The following is a 12,474-nucleotide window of genomic DNA, read 5'->3' as shown; positions in this document are numbered from 1 at the left end:
CAATGAAGCAACCACTGCAGGCCAACCCAGCAAACAGCACACTGGCAGAGGGACAATTCAAACTCCTACAGCTTCCTTTATTCTTCTCCTTGGCAGAAAGGTTTCTTGTTCCAGAAGTGATCTAATCTCTTGGGAGCAGGGTCCCAATATTTATACCCCAAAAGTCTTTGTTCTCCGATGGCAGAGAGGCCTCTGCCTAGTTCAAACCAGTTCCTGAGCACTTTGTTGACATGACACTCTTCTTTCTTTCACTGTGCAGGGCAGAGACCTCAGCCGCCCCACAGGAGGTGGAGCCAGCACAGGGGAGGGAAGATACAGCTCTGGAGCACTCTGTTGACATGATTCCTCCTCTCCTTTCACAGGGCAGGGCAGAGACATCAGACAAGCCACAGGGGGTGGAGACAGCTTTGTAGAGGGAAGACCCAGCCCCATTCAGGTCCCAGGTGCAATACCCCCTCCCATCTAGATGCACATCTCTCTATTCACCACCGGGCTGCCCCAGCCTGTCTCCTAGAATCTCCCAGCCCTGTCACTCACAAACCCAGACAAGGAATACCCAACCCAGCAGAGGCAGGCTCAAATGGTTAGGCAAGCAAATACCTGCTTTCTAAAAGTTGTGTTTGCAAACACAGAATATTAAAATTAAATTTACTAAAAGATGTATTTTATCATTCTGAGTTCAGGCATACTAAATTCGAATTTCTACCGTGTACCCTGAGTCAGTTAGGATTATAAGAATGTAATAATCTTAACTGCCCATTCTGGCCTATGTGAACAGGTAGCCTTCAATAGTGAAAAACGAAAATGGCTGTAATTCACTATTAGACATGCTACACACATCAGAGTATGTCCTACCTTATACTTACAATGCATCCTGCCCTTTGGCCTACCACAGCGGTGTCTAACATGAAGCAAAGGGAAGTTTTAGGGACTGGCAAGTGGGTGCACTTGGCCAAGTTGACTTGGTAGTCACAGACTACACACAGGCCTTGCAATGGCAGGCCTGAGACACACTTTACAAGCTGCTTCTGTGGATGGCACATCCAGTGCTGCAAGCCCACCAGCAGCATTTGGTTTACAAGCCCTGGGCACACATGGTGCACTTTGCTAGGCGCTGACAGGTAAATCAATTAACCCAATCATGGAATAACCAATCAGTACATTAATTCAACATAGGGAGCACTTGCACTGTGGCACTGATTAGCAGTGGCACAGTGCCCAAAGCATAAATCCCCTAAAACATATCAAAATAGCGGAGGCAATCCGTCAAAAATGTAAGTGAGACTCACGCCAATAATGCCAGGTCTAACAGTATTGCTGCTTCAAGTTCCGAAATTTCACAGAACATAGACCACCAATTAAAAATGTAGAGGCTGTGGTGGGATCTATTTAAGCCCTAGCAATACATGATTGGGCAGTAACAATTGCTATTGAGATCACCACAAAATTTCTGGGATTGACAACGCATGTATGAGCCAACATAATATCTTTAGCAAATAGGTGCATATCATACCACAGGTGATAAGAGAGAGGCAGAGCAATTCCAGGCCAAAAAGCTTTTAACCAAGGCTAGCCAGCAAACATATGGATGATCTCAGCAGAGAAGGCGCCACACTTAAGACAGCTGGTCTTACTATCAGTGATTCACAGCCCATTTACAGATTTTTTCCAGTGTACAATGGAGCCTACATATAGTTTGAAATGCTGTAATTTGAGGCTAGCTGAGAAAAACAAGTGGTTGATAATGTCAAATACATTCGTAATCTCATCTGGTGAGATAGTCTCTTCTAGACTGATGCTCCACTTTGCCGCATGCTTAGGCCATTTATTGTCCCAATAGGCACACAATCTTATAAAATGATCTGATTGATAACGTGCCAACAGTAGTAAAAAAGTACTTCAAGACTGCTGAGCTCTCCCCAACAGCCAAACATAGCTGATTACATGACAAGATGCCCCGAATCTGTAAATATTTTTTAAAAGGACTGTTGGAGAAGACAATAACAAGTTTGAAGAGAGGGAAAGTGTGAAGCCCAGACATGTCAAAAAGCTGGCCCTTAGTTGTTAGGCCTAGTTTGAAGCAAAGCATGGCCACTGCATAATGGAGTATGGGTGGGAAGATAGTTTCCACACAACTACGTATGAGTGTACAGATTACGCAGCACATTTAACACAGATTTACCCCTCTGATCTTTTAGAAGGACCTTATGATCTTAAACTGGACCCATTTGAAGTAATTCAGGCTGCACCATCTGATGAAAGAAACCGTAACGGATGGGTCATGATCCATAAGCAAGTTCCAGGGTCTGAGACCGAAATCAGCACAGAAATGCATCTTAAAATCTGGGAGGAGAAAACCAGCTTGATTGATGTAGAGAATAGCCTGCCTGGTTCTCTTGTAGTGCCAGACAGAACTGCCAATATCCCCCTTAAGGCGCTTTAAAAAATGAATATGGGACTTTTCAGCAGTGTCGCCCTGAAAAGATGGAGACATCTGGGGAGAATGTTAATCTTAACAATAACCTATTGCATTGTTCTATAATGTTACACTGGCCTGTTAAGCTGATTGGAAGATGATTCCATAACCGCAGCTTGGCGCTAACTAGCTGTAAAAGGGACTCGTAATTAAAATCAACCATGTGATCCACTTTAGTGCAAATTGTAACCCCAAGATAGGTGGCTACTGGAGTGATTCCGGGGATCGAGCTCTCTGCATGAAAATTAAGCAGAACATGAGTTTTTAAGAGATTAAGCTTCTTACCAGAAACTACCCCAAAGCTATACGCCTCTACTGAGATTAGATCAATAGCTTCACGGGGACCAGGTGAGTATATTGCAACATCATCAGCATATGCACTAATTTTCAATTCTACCCCATTAGATATTATCGGTCGAATCAGAGGGTTGGAGATAAGTAACCGAAGGTAGAGTTCAATACAGAGGGCAAACAATAGCTGGGATAATGGACAGCCCTGGCGCATGGTCCTGTAAATACTAAATGGAGGTGAGCTATAGTCAAATAGGATTAGCCTAGCCATAGGGTTCTTTTATAAGGACATAACTTAGGAGAGGAATCTGCATCCAATGCCAAACACTAACATCACTGTCTAGAGAAATGTCCATACTACTCGAACAAAGGCCTTCTCTGCATCCAGTAATATCATACCCACCCTCCTGCCGGTAGTTCTAGCCACATCAAACACAGCAGCTGCTGCATTCGTATGGCTGGTAGCGTCTCTACCAGGGACAAAACCGTGTTTTGGGGGTGAGACGATATATTGGACCAGAGGGGCCAATCTTGCAGCAAAAACTTAGCACAAATATTTGTATCTGCATTAATCAAGGAAATAGGCCGGTAAGATCCCTTGTCTTCTTAAGGACGACTTTAATATTAGTGGACTTCCAGGAATTAGGAGCTTCACCCCCACAGTCCTTCTGTAACACAAGAATCATAAATAGGGGAAGAAGTGTTTCACTAAACGGCTTATAAAACTCCACAGGAATAATGTCCTCCCCTGTTTCCTTTCCTGAGGGCAGGGATTTAATGGCAAGCTCAAGTTGTTGGATAGTAATATCCCTTTCCAATATTAGCCTCTGATGGTGCTCCAAGTGAGGCAGGTTGACCCTCTTTATATATTCATCAATCGGGGGTTGAATTGCTGGAACATGATGACCACAAAGATCTTTATAAACATCAGTGAATTCCCTACCTATAGCTTGTGAGCCAAAATGCAGAAGGCCGGCTTTATCCTTAAAACATTTACTATTAAATATTTCTTTGTTAGTATAATGAGCAACAGTGTATTTGAAAGTAGTTCGCACTACTTGATCTGTACATACATTTAAGGGGTTTCAACATGAGCGTTGAACGATCTAGACATTTTACAGTCTTTCAGTAGTCATATGTTGAAACCGTTGCGGTAGCATGAAAAATCACAAATGGTAAACCATAACTCAAAATAACATGAAAACAGTGCAACTATAATCATGAGACTAACCGAGACATCAATGTGGTATGTCAGGCAGGAGGGAGAGAGAGCAACCGGCCCATCCTTAACATACTTAATAGCATTCCCAGGCCTCTTTTCGGCAATCTAGGTAGGCTAACACCTGCTCAGAATCTTCCCCATATTTATATTGAAGAGCCTTATTGTTGTGGTACTTTATTGCCACCTTCTCCCGAAGACTTCGATCAAGTAAACAGCAAAGATTTGTCACATGTCCCATGCAGGCACATTGTTGTTTTCCCTATGTTGGCTTGAGCACGTTGCAGACTGTCCTCTGCTTTGCAGACGTTTCATTACAAAGTTATTTTGTTTTGTGCCACACTGTACTTTCACACCCAACCTGCTTTTGTGTTTGCGTCCTGTTCTTTCCTGGGATTTAGTCTGCACACCTTAGACCAGGTCAAACAACAATGCCCCTTGTTATTCTGTTCTGGTCGGCCCCTAGCACCTAGACAAAATGCACAAATGCATATAGGTATGCACGAATGGGTAACAACACACTTGGAAAGGGAGCTTTCCAGGGAACAGATTGTGACAGTACCTGAGATGTAGAACTTTCATTTGTGCATGTTAAGGTATGGGGTCTGCTGCCAAAAACAAGATTTCTTCCATTATGTAATATTTTTTTCTTCTGTAGACAGGGAAGGAAGTTAGGTTATTCTGTCTTATAAAATGACAGCTCCTTTTATGGACTACTTACTATGCTAATCGTATTTTGTGTGAATAATTTTCTTACTTATTGTGGCACTTATAGCGCATACTAGAGCACAATACTTAAAATAAACAATTTAAACTTTTCTTGTGTCTCTGTCAGAACTTATTGTGGGCTGAGAGTGAAATGGTGTGTCCTTCAACCACGATTCCTGAGAGGTTCGGGGATTGTGTTCTTTGGCGTCTAATCACGTGTGCCTGCGTGAGTGAGTAGGAGGGCAAGTGAAATATTCTAGCTAGTTAGTCTCGTGCTCATGGGTACTCGGGTGGTGGGATGGCTCATGGCTCAGTCCCTGCCTACTAAGGTTTTATGATCCCAAGCACAGTTCTATGACTTCGCAGAATCCCTGCAACAGATTCAGTAGCTCAAGGTAAATTAAAGGCTAACCTAGGTTTTTAACCTTAACCGCTTGGGCATGGTGAAATTCTGCCTCCAATAGTTGGAAGCGAAGCTTAGAGGGCATCTCTCTATCATGCTTATTTGCTTCCAGGATAAACTGTAGAGTAGCCCCTGGACATATGCCTTCATTGTGTCCCATACATCATGCAGCTGGGCGGAGTCCTTATTAACTGCTAGCTATAAAATTCCTCAACTGGTCAGTTATATGGATTCGTTTGGAGAGAAGCGTGCAGGGAAAGGTGAAAATGTGTCTCTCTTTATTAATGTCAGGAAGCCACAGTTAGCAAGACTGGGTTATGATCTGATCTCATCTTAGGGCACATCTCTGTATTAACATGTTGATTCAGCTGTTGGGCGATTAAAGCCATGATGATTCGAGAATATTGTTAATGGGGTGAGGAAAAGCATGTAAACCCAGGGGTGACAGGATAGAGAGTCCTCCATACATCTACCAAACCGTGCACCCGCAATACCTCCAGGATGGAAGCCCTTGTTTTAGCAATACAAGAATAGGCATTGTGGTTAGTAGTATCAGTGAAGTAGCTAATAACCCAATTAACATCCCCCAACTGTAACAAATTCCCTGATCACTCCAATAATTCTAGATTCAGCTGGTCTCAGTATTAGGGCCATGTACGGTATATATAGTACATTTTGTTGTGTCAAATCATCAGCTGTGCAATCGCCCACCTATCTCTAGAGTCTGAGGCAGTTTTAAGAGCCGTGTACTCCAGATAATTAGTACATAGTATGGCGACCCCTTGAATAGGGGCCGTTTAGCAAGTGCTTATAACAGTATTCTACCACAGCTGCCTGAGAAGACCTTGATCTTTGTAAGCAAAATGGGTGTTAGTTACACATACTATATGAGATTTAGAAGCAGAAATGTTCTCCTTAACCATTAAATACTTCAGGGGACGGTTAAGGCCAGCAACATTCCAACACATTTTCCTTCAAACTGAGTCCTAATGCATAATTACTAACAACAGTTCGTGCTAAATTCAAATTGTATGCAAAAGTAACACTAAAATCCAAAAGAAAGCTGTGAGCACTACAACGCCTTTTTATTTTCTGCCGTCCCCCCCCCCAAAAAAACACCCATATAGAAGTGACAAAACCAAGCACCAATAACAATGACTCCCCCAGCCAATGGTGAAAATAATCACCCCACCCCTAAGGCCTTTCTGATCACCATGACAACCCATAGTGTGCTCATAGCCCCCCATACCCTGCCCCCATCCAACCATAGCAGAAAAAGGAATCATCTGAGGAATATTGCAGTTGGAACCCCGGGTAGTAATAAGTGTAGAAAGCATAAGTCACAAAACAAACATTTGCATAGTTGCAAAAAATGTTTAAACAGGTACAGTTATCAATCCGGAGATTATCCACTATCCTTGCATCTTTTCTGAGAAGCTTGGTGGTATCTGCCTTGGAATGACAAAATGTTTGACCATCTCTCATAATCTTCAACCTGGCAGGTTCCTAAAGGAAAACATGAGCCTCCACTGCTCTTAACTGATCAATCAGTTGTCTATGCTTCCACTGGAAATCCATAGTTCGTTGACTTACTTTCTCTTTGTAAAGTCATACCTTTGCAAACTGAGATTGGTGCTGAGGGACGTGCCTTCAAATATATTGCCTATCTGTAAAATATTTCCTATGAATATCAGAATAGGAAGAGGTTTGGCTTTGTCACTTTTGGAGGTGTCCCAACGCAGCAGGAGTCGGTGGGCGTGCTGTATTTAAGAGTCCATATCCAATCTGAGATTTAAAGGAAAGCTCATGCAAACAGCTGCACAATAATTTGTGAGGTTTCTCCCTCCTTTCCTCCTGGGATCCTGAAAACTAGGCCTGGGCAGTAAATTCCGTTCCGCTCGCGGAATTTGTGTAATTTCGCGTTACGCGGAATTGCCGGAAATTCTCCACTTCGTGGAATTTTTTGCTTGTTGGCGCTTTCAAAATGTGTGTTTGCAAAATATTTCTCCCCGAGCACGCAAACAGCGTTCACGAACAAGAGAAAAGCATTGCGAACGGGCAGAACAAGAAATTCTGCGTGTTCGCTGAACTTTTGCGTGCTCGCAGAGATTTTTTACCATTTTGCGGAGTTTTGCGCAGCGCAATTGCGCAAATTCCGCCCACCCCTACCGAAAACCCTAAACTTGTTGCAACGCTGGCGATTTTTCCAGGTCTTCAACCTTAGATTGAACCAGAGTGAGCTGATCCTCGTGCTCTCTTACGTGTCGGCAACTCTTTGCTGCAGCTGTATGACCTGGAGAGTAAGTGATGAGACCTTCCCCGTCATCGTAGCTAATGATTGCTGCAGTTGGAGGTTATCCGCTCACACCTGTGCATAATGTTGGAGTGCCTCAGAGCGCTGGACTTCCATCAGTTGGATTATAGTGGATAATGTGGGCTTGAGAACCAGGATTACAGCAGTAGGTACACAGCTAGTATTTAATGCACCTATACCCCTTGTCTGAGTAACTGCCATACTTTTGCTAACTGAAAGAAGCTCAGTGTTATTAGTTGACAGTTTGGCTATGATTAAAGCTGTCACTGGACCCCCCCCTGCCCCCCCCCTCGGGATTTCCAAGAGTTTCCATGTTACCTTGTTATGTGTGAACAGTTTGATTAAACAGAGCCGCACCTGTTTGACGTGGACTCCTGCTCACCTGGGCTACCCACAGATCGCTAAATTGAGCCTATCCGGGTATCACTATCATTACTGTTACTTGCCAGGAGCATTATGTTCTTCAGTTGGAGATCATCCACTGCCACAGAAAACTGGCCATAGAATAAACTTCAGCTAGATTGTTCTCCCTTATGTTCAGAAGCTTCTACTTAGCATTAAATGTGCCATTGTCAGAGCAATTTGCACCTCCCTTCTCCCTTCTTCCTGTTTCTAGAGCTACCAAAGTGGATTTAGAGGAATCAGCTCTTGTATCAGATGCTGTGCTCCCAAGAGGGACTGCTTAGGCAGTTTGATAGAATACAGCAGTGTGATTAATTGCCTCAGAACTGTTTAGGGGAGCAGCCTGTTCTTAATTTTCACCAGTGTTGACGATGATTATATTCGACAAATCTGAGGTGTGTGAGACCAAGGTACTAGGCCCTGCTTCTTCAACTCTCTTAGAAATGAGAACCTCCCCAACCACGCCTGTAGTATCGGGAACTGTATCAGTATAGCCTGTAGCTACATTAGAAAGAACAGTCAAAGGAGGAAACAATGTTACCTTGCACAGCAGCTTCCATTTCAGCAAGGTTGCAGAATGGTCGGCAGTCAGAGCTTTGGCTGGCAGGCTGGCTGAGCAAAGCCAACTCATCCCCTTTGTCCACTTCCAGCAGCCTTATAGCTTTATAGCTTCAGGTGTAGTCTTTGTGAAAAGTACACTCAATATTAGAAGGCCTCAAGAGAGCCGACTGCCACCGCTCTCAGATGCTAATAGTTTAGTAACTGACTGCCCCGTCATTGTCTGCCTCCCCGCCCCTCTTCCATGGGCGTCCGCAGGGGAGGGCAAGGGGGTGCGCTTGCCCCCCCCTGGGTCACCGGTCCCATTCCTTTTGGTCCGTAATGTTCAAGATTACAGCAGGCTGTTCCCCTGCGAGAAGCCCCAGGAGTTTAAATGATCTCTCACTTGGGGCCTCTTGCACTTCTCTGTGAACTGTAGAGGCTGCAGCAGCCCCTCCCCGACCTCGAGCAGACTGTGGACGGGCCCATTGTCATTCTCTCTGCTGCTGATCATCACTTAAAGAATGACAATGGGCCGTCTGCATTAAAAGTGCCTTGAAGGCGAGTGAGGAAGTTAAAATGTTGCCCCCCCCCCTGGAATGCGAGTGATGAAGTTAAAAGTTTGCCCCCCCCTGGAAACATTTCTGCGGACGCCCATGCCCTCTTCGTGACCTGAAACGGTATGATTGCGTCATGGCACTCGTGGACCGGGTGCCCTCGACCTCCTCTGGACGGGTCAGCCCTCATAGGCTTCACCAGCACAATAGCAGTGTCGCAGATGAACCGCTGCAAGCGAATCTTCCAGGGAGAAGTGAAGCATCTGTGAGACATGGACAATCAGCCTCATCTGTTGTGGTTCATGGGTAAGTGAGTACGAGAAACTCTTGTATGGGTGGCTGCTAGTGGCTCGCTCACGCCACGTCAGTCCACCTCCTTCTTCCTTTCCTCCCTCCTGGCGGCCTGGTGTTTACTTTCCTTTTCCTTTCCTTTCTCAGACTTCAAAGTGAGAGGAGTTGGTAAAGTGAATTATGTGACAATCTTGCTGGGGGTACAGGGAGTGTGAAACAAAAGGCTTTAGGATGTTTTTTTTTGTACCAAACACGAAACTGTAAATACCTGTAAATTCACTGTATGCATTCCGCATTTAGGAAAGCAAAAATGACGCACATTTGTTGTTTATTCTGAAGCATGATGGAAAGAAAGATTTAAGTATGAGCAAAACAAATCAAGACACTATACTTGTTAACGCTCAAATAACAAATGTTCACAGAAACCTGATTTCCACACTATCTTTTGTGTGCTATATAGTTTTAGCAATAAAACTATATGCATATGCAATTTTAGTGGCCATTTCAATGGAAAATGTGCTGTCTGTAAATGACATTGTGCTACATCAGGATGCTTTTGTACATAAAAAATAATTGCCCTCCTCACGGCTATTAATTGTAGGTGGGTCGCGAAAGTTTGTCTTTCTAAAAATTGGGTTGTGGTTCTAAAGATTGGTGAGCACTGCTTTTATTCAATGGTGCTGAAATGGAAGTAGTAAGTTAAATAAAAGCATGCCTGCCAGGCACCACTGCCTAACGCTTCTTATGATTCATTTTGTTTTTGCCTCGTGGCTGTAGTCCCTGCCTAATTTGTTATCCCTGGTACTGGGTCTGCTCATATGTTGTACAATAACTTTTTGTCAGGTGCGTAACAGCTATTTGTACAGTTATTACAATTTTGCTTCTTATTACTGATTTTGTTTCTTTAACAGAGTGTTCAACATGAGAATACCTACCGGGATCCATTGGCAAAGTACTGCTACGGGGAAAATCCACCAGAGCTTCTACCCATTTGACTAATATTGTCTGAGTGGAAGGTTTGAAAAAGGACTGGTCTGTCTCAGGATGCCACACTGGCAATGGGGCACTGCACCATATTCGTCAAGAAAGACAAGACGGCACTACCCATCGGTTGGGCAAGGGCCATGCTTTCGCAGGATGGATGAGGCTTCTGTTCTCCACTTGTGTGGGCATGTTTTTCGTAAACAGTTCTGTGCTAGGCACCTATGAAACCGGAGGAGACGATGAATAGACTTGTAATTCTTTTTGCACAAACACTGCAATTTGAAATGGGATGTTTACACATTGCATCTTGTATTTATTAACTCCAATCTTTCTGCTCACGTCAGGGCCATTGAAGCAACTTGTCTCTGCCACTTTTCAGGAGCAAATAAATATCCACATTCAGTTGCCTGAAAATAATCACCAACGTCAACTGTTAATGAGGAATCTAATTTGAAGATACAAATGAGACACTTTATCATGCGCTCTGTAAGGACGATGATGTGATAAAAACAACCCACAATTGAATGCACTCCGCCTGTTTTAATGAAGAGCAATGACGAATTTGGCAAATTATCTTGCAATGCTATTATGTTAAGTGTATTTTTTTATAACACTGAGTTTTTTTGGCATCTCAAATCTCAAATCCTTTGCTCGAACAGCCGGCCTTATGTGAACCTGCATCTTCTCATTGACCAAGCACTTTTGTTTTTCAATAGGAGACTCTATGGAATATTGTTCAGGGACTGTAATGCATATGTTTTTTTTTCTTTACTGTAAGACAAATATCATGTGTGGAAACTCTATTAGACTCGTGCTTTATAGATATATTTATAATGTTTATTTCGGGGACATGGTTTCAAATGTATGGGTGCTCTGCAGGGGGACACGACACACTAAGAAATGGAAATAGTTGGCCAGGGGATAGGGACCTCCTATATTGTGTAACCAATTTAGTTTTACCATTTTTTTGTTTCTTATTAAGAGCACCCAAATAACTTAATGTTAAAAAAATTGCAATTTATTTAAGAACCAGTAGTTTGTGTTAATTGTTCAGCTTAAGTGCTTCATCTTTGTACCGTTAGTTACATGTTTGGTCTGTAATATTTATTAGGGCAATCGCATCCTAGTACTGTTATTAGCAAAAAGGCATCCAAAAATGTAATTGTGCACTGTCACAAAACATGTGCTCAGTGCTCTTTCTGACTTCATATCTTCTCGTCCATCAGAGGTGCTTTCATTAAATATTAAAGAAACCATGTTAAGTATAAAATAAACACGTTGATTACACTTCAGCAGGGGTGTGTAATTCCTATATCCCTTTTTCCTGGACATACTGTTTGTGGTCAAGGATATTACGTTTTTCTTATTTATTTAGCACTTTGAAGGGGTTGGGAAGTATCATCTTGTGACTGGGTACTTTGCCATACAATGATAGACTCATCATCCCTAATCAAGACCTTTTTCAAATAATAGATACAATTTCAATTTAAAGTCCAATTAGACCAGAAAACGAATAATTCAAATATATGTATATTAAATAAATCTCAGTGCACGAAATGTTAAGTTTTAGTTAAGATTCACAGGAGGTGAATAGTGACAACAACACAAAGCCTAAAACAGGAAATACAACAGTTAAAGTAGTAACTTAACCTGAATTCCCATTCCTGCAGTGCTATCTACATAACCTGACACGTTATTTCACCCATCTAGAACTAATGTTAATTCAGTATGAAAGCCTTGAATATCTCTGTCAACCCTTGCATGACTGCTTCCATAAAGTAATACTTACCCTCTCTGAGCTTGGAGATTAATGAAATTAGTGCTTCATTCCACCAAGGAATAGTATCCAAATCTTTCAAACAAAATTATCAGTCTGTTTTGGAAAAACACTGTTGGAGCCACAGGATCTAGAAAAACTAAAGACTATTTTAAACCTACCCTTGTACCTGCTGGTGTGCCAAATACAAGGATTTGAAAAAGCCAATAGTAGTCCGTGTGACAGACAATTTAGTTTCGAACCCGGGAGAGGAACTCTCAAATGTAATTGTCAATACTTGAGAACTTGATCACCTCCCTTGATATGGAACAAGTCGAAACCATCATAATTCTCATTAATCAGCAACATGATAGGGAGTACAGTAGCAGCTGGAAAAATGGACCAGTTTTAACTAGTGTGGCTTAAATCATTCGTGTAAAACCAAAATCAGCAAATTAGAACTGTTTCATGCTCTCCAACTGTGAAACACCTTATGCAGGGTGCCATGGGAATATCATCTGTCACATTTACGATTT

The 12,474-nt window shown here is 42.7% G+C and overlaps 1 protein-coding gene across 1 annotated transcript in view; it reads left to right on the top strand.

Annotated features, from left to right (window-relative positions):
- The window catches only part of SPRING1 (SREBF pathway regulator in golgi 1), an 84,265-nt gene extending 72,796 nt beyond the window's left edge, over nucleotides 1-11,469 (top strand). The window contains exon 6 of the mRNA XM_086943261.1: nucleotides 10,110-11,469. Coding sequence (XP_086799387.1) covers nucleotides 10,110-10,193 — 84 coding nt within the window. The 3' untranslated portion in view covers nucleotides 10,194-11,469. The remainder of the gene's footprint in view (nucleotides 1-10,109) is intronic.
- The last annotated feature ends 1,005 nt before the right edge of the window (nucleotides 11,470-12,474 follow it).

Source organism: Lissotriton vulgaris, chromosome 11, assembly GCF_964263255.1.
Source record: "Lissotriton vulgaris chromosome 11, aLisVul1.2, whole genome shotgun sequence".
In the NCBI taxonomy this organism is placed as follows: domain Eukaryota; kingdom Metazoa; phylum Chordata; class Amphibia; order Caudata; family Salamandridae; genus Lissotriton; species Lissotriton vulgaris.
This window is presented reverse-complemented; position numbering and strand designations above follow the sequence as displayed.